This window comes from Bos taurus, chromosome 6, assembly GCF_002263795.3.
Source record: "Bos taurus isolate L1 Dominette 01449 registration number 42190680 breed Hereford chromosome 6, ARS-UCD2.0, whole genome shotgun sequence".
NCBI lineage: Eukaryota > Metazoa > Chordata > Mammalia > Artiodactyla > Bovidae > Bos > Bos taurus.
Window position 1 is genome coordinate 116,618,038 of NC_037333.1, and position 22,131 is coordinate 116,640,168.

Consider the following 22,131-nt stretch of genomic DNA (forward strand, 5'->3'; position numbering starts at 1 on the left):
TGTAGGCACAGAGAAAGGCGACAGAGGACAAGGTCCGTCCCTGTTGGCCGGTCTCTGGGACCCCTGCCCACAGGGTCTGCGGGACACAAGGGGGATCAGAGCTCTCCTCTTCTAAAATAGATCCCCGGGACTGGAGAGACTTCTAAATTATTAAACTTATAGAGAGCTCTCACCCTATTATTGTACCTTTTTTAATTGATATGCAAAAGCCCCCAAAGCTTCAAAACGCCCAAACAGCTTCATCTGAGGATGCTGAGAAGGGTAGTGACAGGTAAGGGCTGTAAAAGTGCCTACGGCAAACAGAGCCCCTGACACTGACCTCACCTCTGCTCCCTCCACGCTCCCGTACTGATGATGCCCGTTCCAGTCTGCCGTCTGAATGGCCTTCCATCCCGAAGAAACCATTCAGTGGTCACCTTTAGAAATGGGACCACCTGAGGCTGGAGGCGAGCCTCTTCGCATCAAGGTTGGAACTGAGGGCCGTAGGTAAAGAATTTCTTAAAACCAGGTAGGATCAAGCTGGTTTTAGAAAAGGCAGAGGAACCAAAGATAAACTGCCAACATCCGCTGGATCATCGAAAAAGGAAGAGAGTTCCAGAAAAACATCTATTTCTGCTTTATTGACTATGCCGAAGCCTTTGACTGTGTGGATCACAATAAACTGTGGAAAATTCTGAAAGAGATGGGAATACCAGACCACCTGACCTGCCTCTTGAGAAACCTATATGCGGGTCAGGAAGCAACAGTTAGAACTGGACATGGAACAACAGACTGGTTCCAAATAGGAAAAGGAGTACGTCAAGGCTGTATATTGTCACCCTGCTTATTTAACTTATATGCAGAGTACATCATGAGAAACACTGGGCTGGAAGAAGCACAAGCTGGAATCAAGATTACTGGGAAAAATATCAATAACCTCAGATATGCAGATGACACCACCCTTATGGCAGAAAGTGAAGACGAACTAAAAGCCTCTTGATGAAAGTGAAAGAGGAGAGTGAAAAAGTTGGCTTAAAGCTCAACATTCAGAAAACTAAGATCATGGCATCTGGTCCCATTACTTCGTGGAAAATAGATGGGGAAACAGTGTCAGACTTTATTTTTGGGGCTCCAAAATCACTACAGATGGTGACTGCAGCCATGAAATTAAAAGACCCTCACTCCTTGGAAGGAAAGTTATGACCAACCTAGATAGCATAGTAAAAAGCAGAGACATTACTTTCCCAACAAAGGGCCGTCTAGTCAAGGCTATGGTTTTTCCTGTGGTCATGTATGGATGTGAGAGGTGGACTGTGAAGAAAGCTGAGCGCCAAAGAATTGATGCTTTTGAACTGTGGTGTTGGAGAAGACTCTTGAGAGTCCCTTGGACTTCAAGGAGATCCAACCAGTCAATCCTAAAGGAGATCAGTCCTGGGTGTTCTTTGGAAGGAATGATGCTGAAGCTGAAACTGCAGTACTTTGGCCACCTCATGTGAAGAGTTGACTCATTGGAAAAGACCCTGATGCTGGGAGGGATTGGGGGCAGGAGGAGAAGGGGATGACAGAGGATGAGATGGCTGGATGGCATCACTGACTCGATGAACGTGAGTTTGGATAAACTCCAGGAGATGGTGATGGACAGGGTGGCCTGGCGTGCTGTGATTCATGGGGTCGCAAAGAGTCAGACACAACTGAGCGACTGAACTGAACTGAGGATCCTCTCAGGTTTTTTTTAAAGTAGATTACCAAGATCAAAAGCCACTGGTAGGACTGAACTAAACATAGCTGATATTCAGAGCCTGGGAGGATTTTTTTTTGCCTTCTCCACTAAGCTAGATGAGGGAAAGTGAAACATTCTAAGGCCCCTTGGACACCAAGATAAAAACAGTCCATCCTAAAGGAAATCAGCCCTCAATAATCATTGGAAAGACTGATGCCTAAGCTGAAGCTCCAATACTTTGACCAGCTGACATGAAGAGCCAGCTTATTGGGGAAAAAAATGATGCTGTGAGACTGCAGGCAGAAGGGGGTGGCAGAGGATTAGATGGTCGCATGGCATCACTGACTCAATGGACAGAAGTTTGAGCAAACTCAGGGAGACGGTGAAGGACAGGGAAGCCTGGCATGCTGCAGTCCACGGGGTTGCAAGGAGTCGGACACAACTGAGGGACTAAACAATAAAACGTTCCAGCAGGTGGACGGGTATGTCAGCAGGGCAAATGACACCAAAGTGCTGACATACCCGTCCACCTGCTGGAACGTTTTATTGTTTAGTCGCTCAGTTGTGTCCGACTCCTTGCCACCACCCCATTCTTTGATGAATTAAAAGAGCTGTCCTTATTTCACAAATCTAGTCTTTACAGGACTGGGATGAGGCTCCAGAAAAACTCAAAGCCCATCAATCTTTTTACCGCTCCTCAGACTTCCCTTACTTAGCTTGAGACTTAAATATATATTATATATTAATATTGTGGCCTTCAGGAAACAGAAGTTACTCCTAGAAGTTGCCTTGTTCCTCCTCTGCTTCTAAGATGTAAATGGCCCACCTGGTCTTCTCCAGAAACACTTATCTAGACCACCTTTTGAAATTGCAAATTTCAGGAAAGTAACTCTTCTCAAAAGAGAGAAACAAAAGTGGGATAGGTGACTTGAAACTTGACTTGTCAAGGAGAAGACAAGTCTTGTGTCTTTTCCATAAGTATCAGTGAAAAGAGTTTCGCCATCTAAACAGGTGACCTTTATTTGTTCTATGGGGCAGAAACCCAATTTGAATCCAACTTCTTTTCTTTTTTTAGCCACACCATGAGGCTTGCAGGATCTCAGCTCCCAGACCAGGGACTGAACCCAGGCCACAGCAGGGAGAGCCTGGAATCCTAACCACTAGGCCGCCAGGGAAACCAACCTCTTTTGCAACCGATGGGTTTTGCATTACTGTACCTGATTCACGGATGAAATTTGGGGATGGAAGTGACGCCGAAACTCAGTCTCTGTGAACCAGCAGTGAACTGAATCTTGGAGACGAGTTTTAGGTGAAGCAGGAAAGTTTTATTGCTTTGCCGAGCAGAGAGGGCCACTACCGGCTAATGCCCTGAAAGCTATGACGGGTTGGGGAGGGGGGTGCACGTCATGAGGCAACCTGTAGTCAAGGGGACACAGGAAGGTTGTGTGTCCATGAGCCCACAGGGCCCTGCTTGGTTTCAGAAGTACAGGATTTCTGTGGTATGAACCCACGTGTGTGTGTGCACTGCAGGCATGCGGTCCTGCCAAAATTAATTGGTAAAAGAGCTCTAATTGGCTAACACTCAAATGAACTTCAGGATCACATGATCCAGGATTTATTTCTGTTCTTGGCTGCCCTGGATCTTTGTTGCTGCATGTGGGTTTTCTCCAGTTGCGGTCACTGCGGTGCACAGGCTTCTCACCACACTGCTGGTGGTTTAGTCGCTCAGTCATGTCCAGCTCTTTGTGACCCTATGAACTGTTGCCCACCAGCCTCCTCTGTCCATGGGATTCTTCAGGCAAGAACACTGGAGTGGGTTGCCATTTCCTTTCCAAGGGATCTACCCGACCCAGGAATTGAACTTGAGTCTTCTGCCTTTCGGGCAGATTCTTTACCCACTGAGTTTCTCATCACACGAAGTTTATCCTGTTGTGAAGCGCAGGCTCTAGGGCGTGCATGGGCTCAGCAGTCACAGCACACCGGCTTAGTTGCCCTGCGGCCTGTGGAATCTTCCCAAACCAGGGCTTAAACCCATGTTCCCCCCGTTAGCTGGCAGATTCTTAACCACTGGGATCACTAGGGAAGTCCCTGGGATTAATTTTTAATGAATGAAAACAAACTTGGTTTAATTACTGTATCTCTAGACTTATCGACATTAATATTTTCATTGTACTTATGTTTCAGTTCAGTTCAGTCCCTCAGTCGTGTCCGACTCTTTGCGACCCCATGAACTGCAGCATGCCAGGCTTCCCTGTCCATCACCAACTCCTGGAGTTCACCCAAATTCATGTCCATCGAGTTGATGATACCATCCAGCCATCTCATCCTCTGTTGTCCCCTTCTTCTCCTGCCCCCAATCCCTCCCAGCATTAGAGTCTTTTCCAATGAGTCAACTCTTTGCATGAGGTGGCCAAAGTACTGGAGTTTCAGCTTTAGCATCATTCCTTCCAAAGAACACCCAGGACCAATCTCCTTTAGAATGGACTGGTTGGATCTCCTTTTAGTCCAAGGGACTCTCAAGAGTCTTCTCCAACACCACAGTTCAAAATCATCAATTCTTTGGTGCTCAGCTTTCTTCACAGTCCAACTCTCACATCCATACATGACCACTGGAAAAACCATAGCCTTGACTAGACGGCCCTTTGTTGGCAAAGTGATGTCTCTGCTTTTTACTATGCTATCTAGGTTGGTCATACCTTTCCTGCCAAGGAGTAAGTATCTTTAATTTCATGGCTGGAGTCACCATCTGTAGTGATTTTGGAGCCCCCAAAAATAAAGTCAGCCACTGTTTCCCCATCTAATTCCCATGAAATGATGGGACCAGATGCCATGATCTTAGTTTTCTGAATGTTGAGCTTTAAGCCAACTTTTTCACTCTCCTCTTTCACTTTCATCAAGAGGCTCTTTAGTTCTTCACTTTCTGCCATAAGGACTTAGGTAGGTTTACCAGAAGTCAAATTTTAAAATCTGATAATTCCTGTTACAAAATTTGTCAGCAACAAAGATAACTTGAGATGATAAAACTCAAATAGGGCAGGACCCATACAAACTTTTCTTCTGGTGCGCAGAGGCAGAGTCAAAGCTTGTAAGTAAATGTCAATGAAGTAAGAGCTTTTAGATGAACTCTTTAGGAGTAATCACCTTCCCTTGTGGCTCAGCTGGTAAAGAATCCGCCTGCAAGGCGGGAGACCTGGGTTCGATCCCTGGGTTGGGAAGATCCCCTGGAGAAAGGAAAGGCTACCCACTCTAGTATTCTGGCCTGGAGAATTCCATATAGTTCGTGAGGTTGCAAAGAGTCGGACACGACCCAGCGACTTTCACACACACACACACTTTACGAGTAATTATGTTTTAGGACTGCCTACTTGAAATGGTTTCTCCAGATTTTTGGTAACTTGAAACAGCGCAAATAAGTTAAGATGCTGGTGTGGACTGGAAAAAAAAAGTACAACTTGAAAGTTATGTTTTATTTGGTAGACAAAACTGAGGACTTAAGTCCAGGACACAGCATCTCAGCTAACCCTGAGACTGCTCTCAAGAGATAAGGGAGGAGCCAGGATACACAGGAAGTTTTGTAACAGAGGCTAGGTAGTTGGAACATCTGGTGACTCGGCAGCAGTCCGCCCGCAATGCAGGCGAGCCCGAGGTCAGCTGGCCCTGATGGGAAGGGCGTGATTGACCCGCTGACCTCTCCACAGCCCGGGCTCCCTGACCCTCTGCCCCCAGGGGTCTGGGTGAAGGGCAAGGCTGGAGCCTGTGGCCCAGAGGGGAGAGTTGGGGCGCTTGGGCCACAGGCCGTCTTTCCGGCGGGGCGGGGCAGACGGAAGGCAAGTCTGCGCGGTGAGGAGCTCTCTCCTACAGCAGCGCCCTCCCTCCCCGGGCCGTGGGCTGGAGCCCCAGATCCGCCCAGCCCGAGGTCCGGCCCGAGGCTGGCTGGAGCCTAAGGGCGCTAAGAACCGCCCCCCTCAGCACCCACCAAGCAGGGCCGACTCCCTTTCAGATGGGGCTCCCACCGCCTGGAAGGGCACTTAAGCTCGGGCCCCGGGGGTGCTCCCTGAGACTGGCCAGGAGCCCGCAGGCCGGCCGTGTGGCGCGCAGGACCCTCCGCAGCGCGCCCCCTCCCCCGAGGCCGCCAGGGCGAAGGCTCGGACAGGACAAGCTCCCCCCGTGTCCGCAGCAGCTGGGGCAGCGCCAGGCCCGCAGCGGGGGGCGCGCGCGGACGCGCTGGACGGGCGCGGGCTGGACCCTAGCCGCTCCGGCTTGCCGAAGACTCCCGACCAACACAGCCTGCGGGACCCGGGTCGCGGCCGCCGTCGGGCGCCCGTCCCGCGGGGAGGGGGCCGGTTCGCGCGGCCGCGCCCGCCGGCCACTCCACACCCTGGCCTAGCGGCGCCGACGCCAGGCCGCCGTGCCCACGCCCCCATGACGTCATCTTCCGCGACCCAGGGGGCCCGGCCGCAGGCGCCGCCATGTTACCTTACGGCCGCCGCCGAGAGGACCTCGCGCCGCCACGAAGCTACTCACTGAGGCCGGTGACGTCACCGCAGCGCGTTGGGGCGGGCGCCGCCATGTTTCCGTACGGACGCCGGCATGAGGACCTCGCGCCTCGCCGAGGCCCCGCCCTCCGGTGACGTCACCACGGCGCGCCGGGCGGGCGCCGCCATGTTGGGGGTCCTCGCCGCGGGCGCGTAGGTGTCCTCTTAAGATGCCGGCTCGGCGGCGCTCGGCTTTTTCCCCCCCAAGATGGCGTCCATGCGGGAGAGCGACACGGGCCTGTGGCTGCACAACAAGCTGGGGGCCACGGACGAGCTGTGGGCGCCGCCCAGCATCGCGTCCCTGCTCACGGCCGCGGTCATCGACAACATCCGCCTCTGCTTCCACGGCCTCTCGTCGGCCGTGAAGCTCAAGTTGCTGCTCGGGACGCTGCACCTCCCGCGCCGCACGGTGGACGAGGTGAGGCGGGCGGCGGTGCGGACGCGAGACCCCGGCGCTCGCGGCCCCCTCGCGCGCAGCCGCCTCTCCCCTCCGCTCGCGCCCCTCGTACCCCCTGCCGCCCGGGCCGCGCCCCCTCCTCGGCCCTCCCCGCGCTGGAGGGGCTCGGCCGCCGGCCTCCGTCCCTCAGCTTCTGGGGTCTCCGCCCGGTTGGGTCACCTGGCCCTCCGGGGTCTTGCCACGCGCTCGCGTTTTTCGCTTCGTTCTCCTCAGTGGGTCTGTCCTTTTTTTTTTTTCTTTTTTTCTCCTCCTTAACGGTACATTATGTCACTTTTTGCGCAAAATACGGAGTTTTTCAAAACGGTGAGCACTGTCCTCGTTCACACGCCCTCCGGCTCCCGTCTCGGCGCCTCTCCGCTCCCGCAGTTCGCGGTGGTTTCCTGCCCCGGCGTGTACGGGACGTCTGCCGCGTCCGTCAGTTCAGTCGCTCAGGCGTGTCCGACTCTTCGCGACCCCATGGACTGCAGCACCCCAGGCCTCCCCGTGCACCACCAGTTTACTGAGACTCGTAGCTGATGCCATCCAGCCGTCTCGTCCTCTGTCGTCCCCTCTCCTCCTGCCCCCAATCCCTCCCAGCATCAGGGTCTTTCCCCGTGAGTCAGGTCTTCGCGTTAGGTGGCCACAGTATCGGAGCCTCAGCATCCACCGTGCACAGGAGCGCACGTTGGTCGGTTGACCGAGCCACCCGGCAACCCGCCTGTCCCCCTCACGCTGCTTAAGGAGCAGAGGAAGGCTGCGTCCGGAGCCCCCCGCCCCTCCGCGCGCTGCCTTGGGAGGGGACCGCTTCCCCGCCCCGCTTTGCGACGTGTCGGTTGGCTGTGCCTTTTCCAGCCGTCCAGTTGGGTTTCCCCTGCTTTGGGCTGGACGTCACGGTGTGGAGTCGGGTGTTTCGAGTGAGGGGTGTGGGTGTGTCTGTCTGCTTCCGCGGTTTAGTTCTCACCGCCGGATCGCGTTCCGTCCCCTTAGTGCGCGTGTGCTGGAGCACCTTTTCCCGTGTGGGTTCAGTGTTCTTTTTTGTGAATTGTCTGTCCAAACGTTGTTTTCCCCATTGTGGTTTTTTCATTGTCTTGTAGGAGCTTTTAAAAGTGTGTTTGTGTGTTGGTGCAGCAGGTGGCTGGTAGGGTCTTAGTTCCGTTCCTCCTGCGGTGGAGGCTTGGAGTCCTAACCACACCCACAGGGAGTTCCCACTTTGTAGGAGTTTTTTTAAAACATAAATTTGGAATATTAATCTTTTTTCCCACTAATTTATGTTACAAATGTCTTCCAGTTGTGTCTTGACCTAGCTTTCTTCGCGGAGTCTTTGGATCCTAGAAGCTCTTAGCTGTAACTAGGCAGCTGTGCTTCTCTTAGGATATGCTTGTGGGGGGGCTCCCTGGTGTCTGGTTTTGCCTTTCACTTCTGCAAAGCATTTCTTTGGTGCAGAGCCCTCCAGGAACCTGGCCTAGGGTGGGTGGAAGTTTGCACCACCACCCCACCCTCCACCAACCTATTTATTAACCACACTTGTCCTGAGTTCACAGCCAAACTTTAAGAAAAAGCGATTTTGGGCTTAGGCCATTTTGCCATCTAAGCCTGGCCACAAAGTTTGCCCTTGAGCAGGTCTTAGTAATTAATGATCTTAAGGGAAGTGAGAGAAGGCAGGAGCAAAGGAAAAGCAGTCAAGGGACTGTTGTTCAGTCACGCAGTTGTGTCCGACTCTTTCCGACCCATGGACTGCAGCACGCCAGGCCTCCCTGTCCCTCACCATCTCCCAGAGCTTGCTCAAACTCATGACCATGGAGTCTGTGGTGCCATCCAACCATCATCCTCTGTCATCCCCTTCTCCCGCCTTCAGTCCTTCCCAACATCAGGGTCTTTTCCAGTGAGTCAGTTCTTCACATCAGGTGGCCAAAGTATTGGAGTTTCAGCTTCAGCATCAGTCCTTCCAATGAATATTCAGGACTGATCTCCTTTAGGATGGACTAATTTGATCTCCTTGCTGTCCAAGGGGCTCTCGAGAGTCTGGTCCAGCACCGCAGTTTAAAAGCATCCGTCCTTTGGTGCTCAGCTTTCTTTCTGCTCCAGCTCTCACATCCATGCATGACCACTGGGAAAACCATAACCTTGACTGTATGGACCTTTGTCAGCAAAGTGATGTCTCTGCAGTCAAGAAAACGTAGTTGCCATAAAACAAGAGTCCTAGTTCTTCCTCAAGGGATATTCATAACAATCTGATACCTGTCTTTGAGTTCTGCAAGAACTAAGGCCCCCACCCAGGTAGAGGATGCAGTGATAGTCTTGACCCCTGGGACTCAGTCAACTAAGCCCTTTCATGAATATGCAGGTAACCTCGCTTAGGGTAGTTTTCTCCTCACTTGCTGCAAGTAATGAATCCCTCCTCTCCCACCTTTTAGCTTGGTTGTGTCTCTTGGCTCAGTGCCAACCAGGAAGTGACCCGGTTTTGTTAGCAGTTATGGGAAGGGTGAACGTGAACGAATGAAGGTTTTTATTGTCTGTTGACATGTTGGTTGCCACATTTACAAAGTAGCATTAACTTTGTAATTAACTGGCTTCCCTGAGGTAAGCCCGGCTTGGTCATTGTATGTGTAGGGCTGTGCCGTCCTCATGGCTTCCCAGGCAGTGCGGTGGTGGTGAACCCGCCTCCAGTACAGGACACACTAGAGGTGTGGGTTTGATGCCTGGGTCGGGAAGACCCCCTGGAGAAGGAAACGGCAACCCACTCCAGTGTTTTTGCCGGAGAACCCCGTGGGCAGAGGAGCCTGGCGGCTGCAGCGCACGGGGCTGCAGAGAGTCGGACGTGACTGAGCGCAGCGCAGCGCAGCGCTTGTGGCCCTGACGCTTTGTGTAGGAATTTTGTGTCAGTGTTCATGGGTGAGATTAACCTCCAGTTTTACTCGCCTGGGCGGTCTTCGTTAGATACTGGTATTGAATTTCTTTATAAATGCGGTGGTGATACGGCTTCTGTTTTCCTCTCTTTTAGAAATTTTGTTTAATAGTGGAATTATTTCTTCCTAAATGTTTGGTAGAACTTAAGTAATAAGCCAGCTGGGGGGCTGGATTTTCCCTGTGGGAAGATATTTGAGTATTGACGTTTGGTTTGATGTTCTTCTTAACTTTTCTGGATGCTGTATGTTTTCTAGTGGTTTGGCAGTTTGTGTTAAAACTGCGGCCTTGTTAGCATACAGTGGACGACAGCCCTTTTCATCTTGGAATGTTAGAAGCATGCGCACTGCGGTTTCCTCCCCCGGGTTCCCCCGGGGTTCATCGCAGCAGATGTTTGTCAGCCTCAGGAGACTTTGCCAAGTACCACCTTTTGACTTTGTTCATTGTTCTGTTATCTGTTCATTTTCTGTTCGCTAATCTTGGTTATTTCTTTTTTTTTAAGGTTTGTTTACTGATGCATTTTATTTTTTGGCTGTGGTGGGTCTTGTTGCTGCGCTCGGGCTTTTTCTGGCTGCGTGGAGAGGCGGCTCCTCTCCAGTGTGGCGGAGAGGAGTGTGGCCCACAGGTTCAGTCATCCCTCGGCGTGAGGGCTCTTCCCGGACCAGGGATCAAGCTGGTGCCGCTGCGTTGCAAGGTGGGCTCTTAACCACTCGACCCCAGAGGAGCCCATGTTCACTAATTCTTGTCCTTTGATTACTTCCTTCCTTTACTTGGTATTTATGTTGTTCCTTTTCTCATCTCTTAGTGTAGACACTGACCTCATTTCTCAGCCACCTTCCTTTTCTAAAATGCCCGTGTTAGGGCGGGTTTTCCTCTCTTACGTCTTTGGCTGTGCCCACAACTGTTGATGGTGTCATCATCACCAAGGCACACTATCTTGTAACTTCTACGATGATTTCCTCACTGATCTCTTTGTAATTTAAAATGTTTTTTAATTTTTGTACATTAGAGGGAGAGAGGTTTTACTTGTTTTTACTAGTAATTTCTAGCTGGGATGAGTGCTTGTCAGAGAATATAGTCTGTGTTATTTCAGTCATTTGAAATGTAAGATTTGCTTAATGGCAAAATATATGGTCAGTTTTCATAAGCATGGCGAGTGAGTTTGAGAAGCATTTTTTTCATCTAGTTTTGCGACCCATTGCCCAGTATGTATTCAGTAGGTCAGATTTGTTTACTCGTCCGTATCAGTGGGTATGCTTCCCTCTGTTGTCTCTTACGATTATACACCTGCCTGGTTTTATCGGCCTCTGCTTTCTGCGCTGTGACGCGCTGAGCGCCGTGCCTGTTGCCTTGCGAGTGGGCCGCAGGTCCCTGGGTGAAGGCCTCTGTGGCCGGCAATGTTGTGTCTGTGTTTTGGTCCAGCATTGACAGAAGTATACCAGCTTTCTTCGGTTGATTCCTCTGTAGTTTATTCTTGGATTTTGCCTGTCATTACAAGAAATTGTAATGAAAAATTTACTTAGCTAGACTGAAAGAACTAGGCCTTTCTGGATAATTTACTTTTCTGAAAGGCATTTTTATTTATATATTTAGTGTTAAACTTTTTATTCCAAAACATCCTAATTTACTTAGCTGTCTTAGTTACTTTTCTTCAGTTATGTGAGGGTCTGATACCTTCGGGGATAGCTTTCTGCTATTTTTTTATGTGGGACCATAGATGAAGGGACACCAGAAGGGACACCAGATAGCTGGGCTGTGTGTGCTCCACCCTGATGGCAGAAAGGGAAGAGACACTGAAGAGCGTCTTGATGAACGTGGAAGAGGAAACTGAAAAGGCTGGCTTAAAACTCGGCATTCAAAAAGCCAAGATCATGGCATCTGACCCCATCTCTTCCTGACAGATAGATGGGGAGACACTGGAAACAGCGATAGATTGTACTTTCCTGGGCTCCAACATCACTGTGGACTATGATTACAGTCATGAAATTAAAAGACACTTGCTCCTTGGAAGGAAAGCTATGACAAACCTAGACAGCGTATTAAAAAGAAAAGACGTCACTTTGCTAACAAAGGTCCCTCTAGTCAAGGCTATGGCTTTTCCAGTGGTCATGTATGGATGTGAGAGTTGGACTATAAAGAAAGCTGAGCGCAGAAGAATTGATGCTTTTGAACTGTGGTGTTGGAGGAGACTCTTGAGAGTCCCTTGGACTGCAAGGAGATCCAACCAGTCCATCCTAAAGGAGATCAGTCCTGGGTGTTCACTGGAAAGATTGATGCTGAAGCTCCAACACTTTGGCCACCTGGTGTGAAGAGCCGATTCACTGGAAAAGACTGATGCTAGGAAAGACTGAAAGAGAAGGAAGAAGCGGGCGGCAGAGATGAGATGGTTCAGTAGCATCACCGCCTCAGTGGACATGGGTTTGAGCAAACTCTGGGACATGGTGAGGGACAGGGAGGCCTGGTGTGCTGCAGTCCTTGAGTTTGCCAAGAGTCAGACATGACTGAGGCCCTGAACAGCAGCACGTGTCCCACGCTGGGTCAGGGTTCTCCAGAGAAACGGCCGACAGGACGCCCGTGTGCGCCGTGTGTGCGCTCTGCACACATGCTCAGCTGTGTCCGACTCCCTGCGGCCCCACCGACTACAGCCCGCCAGGCTCCTCTGTCCGTGGGATTCTCCAGCAAGAATCCTGGAGTGGGTTGCCATGCCCCACTCCAGGGGATCTTCCCAACCCAGAGATTGAACCCTGAGTTTCCTGCATCTCTTGCATTGCAGGCAGATTCTTTACCATGGATCCATCAGGGAAGCCTTATGTGTACCTATATATGCCATGTAGAGGGGGAGAGAGAAAGAGGTCCTGGCTTTATTAAAAGGAGTTGGCTTATGACAGCCTCCTGAAAAGGCCCAGGATCTGCAGCCAGCAAGTTTGAGAACAGTCTGAAAAACCAGCAGGCCAGAGAAGGGCCAATATCTCAGTAAAGTCCCAGGGTTGGGAAAGATCAGTCTCAGCTTAGTACTCAGGCTGGAGGAGTTCGATCTACTAGCCTGTCTGCTCTGTTCAGGTCTTCAGTTGATTGAATGAGGGGCAGCCACGCTAGGGAGGGCGGTCCCCCTCACTCCCTGCAATTCCTGGGTTGATCTGATACAGGCACACCCTCAGACACATCCAGAACAGCTTTGGACCCCTTGGCCCAGGCATGTGAGCGTAAACATTATACGCGGCATCTGCTCCAGCTTGTGTTTCTTAATGAAATCTTCAAACCAGTCCACGTGTTTTGTGATGTATCTGTTTCTCTTTAAAGCTAAGTAAACCAAATAGGAAAAGGAGTATGTCAAGGCTGTATCTTGTCACCCTGCTTATTTAACTTATATGCAGAGTACATCATGAGAAACACTGGGCTGGAAGAAGCACAAGCTGGAATCAAAATTGCTGGGAGAAATATCAGTAACCTCAGATATGCAGATGACACCACCCTTATGGCAGAAAGTGAAGAAGAACTAAAAAGCCTCTTGATGAAAGTGAAAGAGGAGAGAGAAAAAGTTGGCTTAAAGCTCAACATTCAGAAAACTAAGATCATGGCTTCTGGTCCCATCACTTCGTGGGAAATAGATGGTGAAACAGTGGGAACAGTGTCAGACTTTATTTTTGGGGCTCCAAAATCACTGCAGATGGTGACTGCAGCCATGAAATTAAAAGACGCTTACTCCTTGGAAGGAAAGTTATGACAAACCTAGATAGCATATTGAAAAGCAGACATTACTTTGCCAACAAAGGTTCGTCTAGTCAAGGCTATGGTTTTTCCAGTGGTCATGTATGGATGTGAGAGTTGGACTGTGAAGAAGGCTGAGCGCCGAAGAATTGATGCTCTGGCGAGGGCCTTGGGCCTGTGCTCCTGGGGCCGCAGCGGCCCCTGCCCCGCCCTCCCCCATGGGGAACTGTCTGCTTCTGCATTTATTTTACACTTCTTTTATTTGAATGAGGCCGAGTATCCTTTGCAATTTTAAATCATTTTTCTAATGGTAAAGTTTTAAAAATTGGCACGTAGAATCAGTCTCCTTGTTTGTTCTTTATGTATAGTAGAGACGTCTATACGATATAACAAGTGTGTGTGTGTTTAATTGCCTGTGATAGGAATTACAAATTTTTTTTTCCACTCAGTGTGACATTTCTCTTGATTTCATTTATGGGATTGGATTTTTTTGTGTAATGTTTCATAGAAAAAATACTTAAGTGGTAAACTTCAAGCTCTTGTCTTTTATGGCTCCTCAGTTTAGAATTGTAACTCCAGAGGACTTGCTCTCACCAGTCACACAAAAGAGAGACTTCTATGGTCCTTCCAGGGCCTTTATGTCTCATTTCTCAAATTGAAATGCGATTCGTTTGAAGTTTATCTGGGAATACAGTGAGAGGTGAAGGCCGTGTCTAACCCACGTGGCATTTATAACTGTGGCATCTGGCAGGACTGATCTTTCTTGTGTTAGCTTCTTTTACAACTTCTTACTTGTATTGCTTTTCTCACAGGAAGTTAGAATCAGACTGTAGTTTTGTGAAGGAAATATTCCTGCAGCTTGAGTGGGGTCCCCCGGACTTAGAGGTTACTGAAGGACAGCGCCCATCCATACGGTACTGGGGGCACCACGCACTTCGTCTCTGTCGTACATTCCGGCTCTGGGGGCTCCTGGCCATTGGAGGGCGTCCTTAGACATTGCGTGATGCCTTAAGTCTGTTTCTTGGTATGGTCTTCTTGTTGCTTTTGTTACCTCCTGTTGTCTTGCCGTGTCTAAACTCATTTCTCTGCTTTATCTCCTCATTTTGTAGAGTTTAAAAGTTCTTGGCACTGTGAGTGGTCAGAGACGCCGTGTGCTCGGTGGGGGTGTACCCCGTGGACACTGGTGTTTTCCGCCCTTTGCTCTTCCCGTGTGACTCTGGCTGCCCCTCTCCTGGTTCCTCCCTGACTGTGACTCCACTGGACTGAAGCAGGCGCTTGCGAGTGTGGCTCTTCCAGGAGCTCCGTGTCGGGGGGCCGGGCCGAGGACCGTCCTTGCCCCTGCCGGCTTCCTCTCCACAGAGCCCAGCTCTGTCGCCCAGAACTGACACCTGGGCACATGACGCCCAGCTAGGTCGGGGACACGCCGCCTCCAGGCGGGATCCCAGGTGTGCTGCCAGCTTTGGGGACGGCTGCGGCCCCCTGTTCTTTGCTCATAGTTTTTCAGACTGAGATACTCAGGTTAGATTCACTCTTGAAACGCATAGACCAGTGCTCTGGGTGCCTCACCGCGCTCTCTGAGGCCAGAACATTTGTGTAGCCCGGAGGAGGCGACCCCAAGCCCCGCAGTCTGCCCTGCCACCTGCAGCCCTGGGACCGCCGTCCGCCTCCCGCGCCTACGGGGTAACCTGTCCTGGTGTGTGACCTGCGCAGAACCGCGCGGCGTGTGCGCTCAAGTCTGGCTGCTTTCACAGAGCTTTCGTGGTTCGCCCATGTTACCGTGTGTGTCCTTCAGCTGCCAGACCAGAGTTCCCTTGTGCGGATGAAGCTTTCATCAGATGATGGCCTTGGAGTCGCTGCTGCTCTGGGGGTGTTATGAATACAGCTGTCTGCCTGCAAATTTGGGAGGACGGGTGTCTCCAGTCTCTGGGTCTGTGCCCCAGCATGGAGCTGCTGGCCCTCATGCTCCGCGGGGGCTGTCTTTTTCTTTAATTTTGGTTGTGCCTTGCGGCCTGTGGGATCTCGGTTCCCTGGGCAGCGGCTGAACCCGGCCCTCCACAGTGAGAGCGTGGCCTCCTCGCGGAAGGCCTCCAAGGGGCCCTGTGTCGGTCTTCTTGAGGAGCGGCCACGTGGTTCTCCAAACGCTGCGCCATGTGCCTGGCCCACTGCCCCAGCCCCTTCTTGTGATCCTGGGCCCGGGCGCGGGGCGGCCGCCCTGCCATCTGCCTGCCTGGGTTTCACGGTTCTGACGGTGCCCAGGGCCCAGCCTGCCTGTGGAGCCCCTGGTGAGCCAGGGGTGTGAGTCGGGGTGTTCTTGTTCTGCATTTTATATAGATTTAGTTTGTCACAGACACGTTCTTACCGTCTAACTCATTCTAGTAAGTGACAGATAAAAGTGTTTTTCGTTTCATAGCTTTTGTTTTTAACGGAGGAAAGAGTGAAGCTCAGCTAAATCAAAGGGGGAGGGTAGCAGACGCTGTAACAGCCCCACCACCAGCGTTAAATGAAAAAAGGACGCTTACCATTTAGTCACACGGCGAGAGAACACGTTTCCGGGTATTTCAGGGTGCAGCCCTTGAGAGCTGGGTCAGCTGGCCTTCGACCCTGCCCGCGGCCAGCAGGAGGGACCGGTGTCGGGCACCAAGGCTGGGCCTCGTGCCCTGAGCCCCGGACGCCGGCAGGCAGCCAGGCGTGCTGGACGGGGGCTGGGCCCAGGTGGGAGGGCCCCCTGTTCCCGAGGGCCGTGCTGGGGGGTTCGGTCTGCGGGGTGGGGCCAGGGGGCCGGGTGAGTCCGGCTCTGTCTGGGCCCCAAGCTGCAGGGAGTGGGGACACTCAGCCGCTGGCGGCCTGGGGAGGTGGCTGGGGCCTCAGCAGACGCGGCCACAGCCCAGGCCCAGGCCCCTGTCACCGGGGCCTCGGGAGGGCAGCCTCCCCAGGTGCTGCTCCATCCCAGGAGCCCAGTTGTGGCCTCGGCCCGGGCCTCCTGGCAGCCCTTGCCTGCTCCCTGCCCGCCAGGACCGCGCTCCACCACCTACCCTGGCCAGCTCCCTCAACTGCTGCCCAGTCTGCCGGCTCCTGTTCCGTCTGCCGCGCGCTGGGAGGCCCCCTTGAGGCTGGCCCCTCAGCGCCCCCAGGAGCCCTGCAGGTCTGACGCGGGCCCACGTGTGAGAAGGTGTGAGAAGGCGAGGCGCTCAGAGGCCCAGCTCGGCGCCTGCCCTCAGACCCGCGCGGGCAGCACGGGGTGGGCCCAGACGCACCTGTGCTGTCTCGCAGATGAAGGGCGCACTCACGGAGATCATCCAGCTCGCCAGCCTGGACTCGGACCCCTGGGTGCTCATGGTGGCTGACATCCTGAAGTCCTTTCCTGACTCCGGGGCCCTTAACCTGGACCTGGAAGAGCAGAACCCCAACGTCCAAGACATCTTAGGGGAGCTCAGAGAGAAGGGTAGGGCGGGCGTGTGGTCTGCGGGGGAGGGGGGCCTGCCCTGACAGCGCTCCTGAGGTGATTGTCGGTCCCCCCCTCCCCGGCTCGGGCGCCGTGTGACCTGTCCTCACCCCGCACAGCCCTCCCCTCAGCTCCGGGCAGGCTGTACCCCGGAGCCTGGGTGCTCCCTGGCACCGGCTGGCCGCTTCTGAGTGTGTGCTGAGAACACCTGCGACGCATCTGTTTAGAACACGAACTCCAAACCACTTAGGCACTGTTTGCAAACGGACAGGAGAACACACGGAGGCGGGAGGCCTGTTCCTCCCCGAACCCCTCTAGTTTGGAGAACTAGCACCGCAGCCCTGGAAAGGCGGGCCCGTGCCCCGGGGCTGCTGCAGGGTCGGCGGCCTGGGCGTCCGGGGTGGATGCCCGCCCCTGCTTCCAGCCCTGAGGTGGCCGCTCCCGCTCTGAGCCTTGCGCTTGCTCAGTGGCCACCCCAGAGCACCGGAGCCCACACCCGGGTGTCTGTGTCCTGGGGCCCAGCTCGTCCAGGCTCCCGGCAGCTCCAGGCCCTCCCGGGTGCGCTCTCTGGTGGGAGGGGCCCGCTCTGTCTGCAGCCCTGGGGAGATTCGGAGTGCTCCCCGGGGCCGGGAGCGTGGGGCCGTCTGCTTTCTGCTTTCCCCGGGCCTTGCTCTTGAGCTCTCGCCCCCAGCTTACACGCGGGCCAGGACACGGCCTGGGTGCTGCTCCCGGGACCAGGGGCCAGCGGGGCCCAGGGGTGTCCCCCAACAGGGTGGGCGTGGGAGACCCGGGACGGCCGCGGGCGCCCTCTGCTTGCTCTGGGCGTGAGGACACCAGCTGTGCTGGGCCAGGGGCTCTGGCCTTCAAGCCGCTCCCAGGGGATTCTGGGGCCTTTGGGCCCAGGTCAGTGGCCCTGACTGCTGGGTGAGGGCAGGCGTGCGGTCAGCGGGTACTTGTTCTCTGTTTTGAGTTCAAAGCAGAAGCTCCACGAACATAAATAGGAAACTGCGCCTCTACACTGGCTGTGGAAATGGGGCCTGCGTGCGGAGGTGCGCCTCCTGACACGCCGGCTCTCCGAGCAGTGAACGAGTGCGAGGCGTCCGCCATGCTCCCGCTGGAGTGCCAGTACCTGAACAAAAACGCCCTGACGACACTCGCGGGCCCCCTCACCCCCCCGGTGAAGCACTTTCAGCTGAAACGGAAGCCAAAGAGCGCCACGCTGAGGGCCGAGCTGCTGCAGAAGTGTGAGTGCCGGGCCTCTGTCCGCCGGGGCTGGGGGCGCCTGGGACGCTGGGGCTGGGGGTGCCAGGGCCTCTGTCCGCCTGAGGCTGGGGCCGCCCTGCGCAGCCAGGCCTGGGAGGTCCTGCAGGCTTCGGGAGACTGGCTTGCTGGCACACGATGCCTTTTGTCCCACGTTAGTAGTTTTTGTTCTGAGGTTCCTTCAGGTTTTACGGTTCCTAATTATCTTTTAAAGACAGTGTTCTACATAGCTTTTTCTATTAGAAATTCATTGATTCTGGGCTAAACTGCATGTTCTAAAAATCTCCTGTAGAAACTTGCTAGTTTTCAGGTGAAAGTATTTATAATCTTTGTTCCAAAAATGATGTCTGAACCAGCTGAATCACACAGGTGATGAGACAGTTACTCCCTTGACTGTTCTGGAGTTGCAAATGGCCTGAATTTGACTATAAAGATGTTTGGTCGTTTTCTTAAACGTTTCCCTAAGTAGCAGCTATAAAATGTACGTAGAAGGTGCTTGTTGGAAAAGAGGCTAGGATATTGATTGTTTTGACTGATAGCAGATTTTAAGTGGTTCTGGTATTGGTGTCGATAAGTGTGTAAGTGGCCTGTTTGCAAAGAATCAGATAAAGCGCCGCCACCGTGGCTCCCCTGGACAGCATCCGGGGTCCGCAGTGGTCTGCAGCCTCGTGGAGCTGGGGCCTCGACCCTGCTCCCCAACCAGGGAGGAGCCCCCGCTGTCTGCTCCCCTGTGAGCCCACGGTCAGAGGCGCCGCCCTGGGAGCGCTGACACAGCCCTTGTCTTCCAGCCACCGAGACAGCCCAGCAGCTCAAGAGGAGCGCGGGCGTGCCCTTCCACGCCAAAGGCCGGGGGCTGCTCCGCAAGATGGACACCACGAGTAAGGCCGCCACCCGGGGCGGGGGGTCTGGGAAGGCACGGCCGTCTGCAGCCGACAGGGTCCTGCCGTGTGGACTGGGGGGCTCTTCCGCCCTGCCAAGGAGGGACCTGGCTGGCCCGGGACGGCCCGGCTTCTCCGTGCGAAGTTCCAATGGCCCCCCGGCCTCCCTCGGGGCTGGAGCTCCCCTTGCGCTGTCTGCCTGGCCCGGCCGGGGGCTAGTCCATAGGCGGGGGTCGGAGAGGGCAGTAACCTGCTGCAGGGGGCCCGCCCCGCGGCCCCGTCCTCCTCTCCAGCCCGGGCGGGCCTGACCTCCACAGGGGCTTGGGGGCTCCCCGCTGCGCCTGCTGAGGACCCGCGAGCCGCGGTGTGGGTGCTGGGCCGGACCCAGTGGCGGGAAGGCACCGTCCCTCCTGCGTCAGGGACCCCGCGGGGGGTGGGGGCGGTGCTGGTGCAGCTGGGACGGCCCCGCCCTGGGGTCTGCACGCCCCCTGCCCTCACGGATACCCTAGGACCCTGGGGGCATGGAGGAGGGTTCGGGGACTCGTCAGGCAGCACCTGAAGCTCCTGACAGCCGCCCTCCTCCCCCCGCCCCAGCTCCACTCAAAGGCATCCCGAAGCAGGCGCCCTTCAGGAGCCCCACAGCCCCCAGCGTCTTCAGCCCCGCTGGGAACCGCACGCCCATTCCGCCGTCCAGGACGCCCCTGCGGAAGGAGAGGGGTGTGAAGGTGGGCACAGGCCCTGCGCGGCTCCGGGCTGGCCTGGTGCGCCTTCGCCAAGGCTGAGGGGCTTCTGTCTGTCTGCAGCTCCTGGACATCTCCGAGCTGGATGTGGTTGGCGCCGGCCGGGAGGCCAAGAGGCGCAGGAGGGCCCTGGGTGCGTACTCGGCCGCCTGTGCCCACGGGCGGCCTCATCTCCCGGGACCGGCCCGGTTGCCCCTCGAGGCAGCCGTGTCTTTGGGGGTCCGTCGCCCAGGCTGGGGGTGCTGAGGCCGTGCTCTGCCCGCAGACACAGAGGCGGTGGAGAAGCCCGCCAAGGAGGAGACGGTCGTGGAGAATGCCACCCCCGACTACGCAGCCGGCCTGGTGTCCACGCAGGTAGGGCTGCGGGCCCTGGGTGGCGGAGTGGGTCCCCTGTCTTAGCGTTAGCCGCTGGGGCGTGTCCATGGGGACACACGCAGGAGAATGGGGGCCTAGGGGGCCCTGGTGTGGACATGGACCCAGAGCGGGGGGCTCCTCGGCGTCCCCTCAGTCTCGCGGCAAGGCCAGTTAGCCTCACAGGAGGGCGTCCCTGCGCCGAGGCCCCCCTGCTGTGGGGGCCGCACAGGCGGGCACCCGGTGTCACCTTGTCCATCGGTCTCCTCCGGGGAGCGTTGCAGAGCTGTGTGTTCTCACGGTCTTGAAAGGACTGGGTTTTCCTTTTATCACATGCTTGTGGTAAGAAAAGCATCGTTGGATTCTTTCCTCAAAGATGGCTCGGTTGGGGGCGGGGGGGCGGGGGGGGGTGTTCCTGACCAGACGGGACGGCCCGGCCAGGCCCCCAGCCCACGGGGAGGCTCCAGGCTGGGGGTCAGGCCCTGAGGGGTCAGGGCCCAGGGCTCCTCTGGGAGGAACGTGGCCTCTGTCTTCCAGAAACTCGGGTCTCTGAATAGTGAGACCGCGCTGCCCTCCACGAGCTACCTGCCAGCGACGCCCAGCGTGGTCCCGGCCTCGTCCTACGTCCCCAGCTCTGAGACGCCGCCAGGTGAGCGGCCCGCCGCCCTTCCCCGGGACCTGCGGCTCGCTTTGGGGGCAGGGGGCTGGGCCGTGGACCAGAGCGCGTCTACTTCTCGTTCGGGGGCTGGACGCAGAGTGGGGGATCTCGGGCCTCAGCAGGCTCCGCTCTGCTCGCAGCCCCATCTTCGCGGGACGCCAGCCTGCAGGCCAGCCGCCCCCCCGAGGAGCCCGGCGCGCCGAGTCCGGCGCTCCCGGCGCAGTTTAAGCAGCGCGCGCCCCTGTACAACAGCGGGCCCAGCCCCGCGGCGCCCCCACCCGCCGCGCCCCCCTCGCCCCTGACGCCCACCACGCCCCCAGCCGCCGCCCCTGCGGCCCAGACGCCTCCGGTGGCCATGGTGGCGCCCCAGGCCCAGCAGCCCCCCGCTCAGCAGCAGCCCAAGAAGAACCTGTCGCTCACGGTAGGTTGGGGGGCTGGGGTGCTGACGGCGCCCGGGGAGGGGGGACCCAGTGCCCACACCAGCCTCCACGCAGAGGGAGCAGATGTTCGCGGCGCAGGAGATGTTCAAGACGGCCAACAAGGTCACTCGGCCAGAGAAGGCGCTCATCCTGGGCTTCATGGCGGGCTCCCGAGGTGGGTCCGGGGCGGGGCCAGGCCCTGCGGGGGGGGGGGGGGGGCGGGGCCAGGCCCTGCGGGGGGGGCGGGGGGCGGGGGGGGGCGGGGGGCGGGGCCAGGCCCTGCGGTGGTTGGGGGGCGGGCCCGGCGGGCGGGGGCGGGGCCCGGGTCCTGTGAGGGTGGGGGCGGGGCCGGCCCTGTGGCCCCGGGTCCCCGCCCAGCGGCCCCCGCCCGCCCCCGCAGAGAACCCGTGCCAGGAGCAGGGCGACGTGATCCAGATCAAGCTGAGCGAGCACACGGAGGACCTGCCCAAGTCGGACGGCCAGGGCAGCACCACCATGCTGGTGGACACGGTCTTCGAGATGAACTACGCCACCGGCCAGTGGACGCGCTTCAAGAAGTACAAGCCCATGGCCAACGTGTCCTAGGGCCGCCGGGCGCGTCCCCGCCCACTTACGCTTTAGATCCGGTTTCTCTGGGGCGTCCTGGACTTGTTTTCTAAATTTTAATATGGGTCCTTTTTGTGTGATTTAAGACACTTTTGGATTCAGTATTACATTTTTGAATGTTAAACTTAGCCAAAAAAAAGTTGTAACTTCGTAATCTTGGCCACAGCTCCTCCTGTTAGACTTGGAGCTTTTCTTAGTTTTTCTCGAGTCCCGCTGACCTGCAGGGCTTTCCTGCTCGGGCGGCGCGGCCCCCGCGCGGCTGAGGGTCAAAGGTGCCGCCCGTGGTGGTTGAGCGTGGGGCGGGGGGGCCCGGCCCGGGACCCAGGGTGGGCCGTGCTCACGCCCGCAGGCTTTGTACTCGCCTTTTGTACAGCTGTGAGCGTGTAAGACCAGTCCTTGGGTACCTGTTTTCATTGTAAAGACCACCTAATTAAAGTTTAGCTTTTCTAAGGAACCACCACCGGAGCTGTTTCCAGCCAGCTCGACCTCTCTGCT

At 55.7% G+C, this 22,131-nt stretch overlaps 2 protein-coding genes across 3 annotated transcripts in view; one reads left to right on the forward strand and one right to left on the reverse strand.

Annotated features, from left to right (window-relative positions):
• C6H4orf48 (chromosome 6 C4orf48 homolog) overlaps positions 1–7,431 on the reverse strand; it is a 21,486-nt gene extending 14,055 nt beyond the window's left edge. The window contains exon 1 of the mRNA XM_002688453.7: positions 6,851–7,431. The gene's annotated coding sequence lies outside the window, so the exon portion shown is untranslated. The remainder of the gene's footprint in view (positions 1–6,850) is intronic.
• On the forward strand, positions 6,364–22,093 carry NELFA (negative elongation factor complex member A). Of its 2 annotated transcripts, XM_059887679.1 has the most exons (12): positions 9,731–9,994; positions 10,077–10,268; positions 16,553–16,724; positions 17,807–17,968; positions 18,773–18,862; positions 19,457–19,587; positions 19,666–19,735; positions 19,868–19,956; positions 20,491–20,602; positions 20,752–21,032; positions 21,106–21,205; positions 21,431–22,090. In XM_059887679.1, exons 1-12 carry the CDS (start codon positions 9,821–9,823, stop codon positions 21,613–21,615), a joined length of 1,758 nt encoding a protein of 585 aa, XP_059743662.1. In that variant the 5' UTR covers positions 9,731–9,820; the 3' UTR covers positions 21,616–22,090.
• Positions 22,094–22,131: the final 38 nt, after the last annotated feature.

What these genes read in the sequence shown, in the direction of transcription:
- NELFA (XM_059887679.1), top strand. Translation starts at nt 9,821, where the DNA reads ATGTTTTCTAGTGGTTTGGCAGTTTGTGTTAAAACTGCGGCCTTGTTA. An exon ending in GGAAGGAGAGGGGTGTGAAG is followed by an intron (nt 19,588 to 19,665) that starts GTGGGCACAGGC and finishes GTCTGTCTGCAG; the next exon opens with CTCCTGGACATCTCCGAGCT. An exon ending in AGAAGAACCTGTCGCTCACG is followed by an intron (nt 21,033 to 21,105) that starts GTAGGTTGGGGG and finishes GCCTCCACGCAG; the next exon opens with AGGGAGCAGATGTTCGCGGC.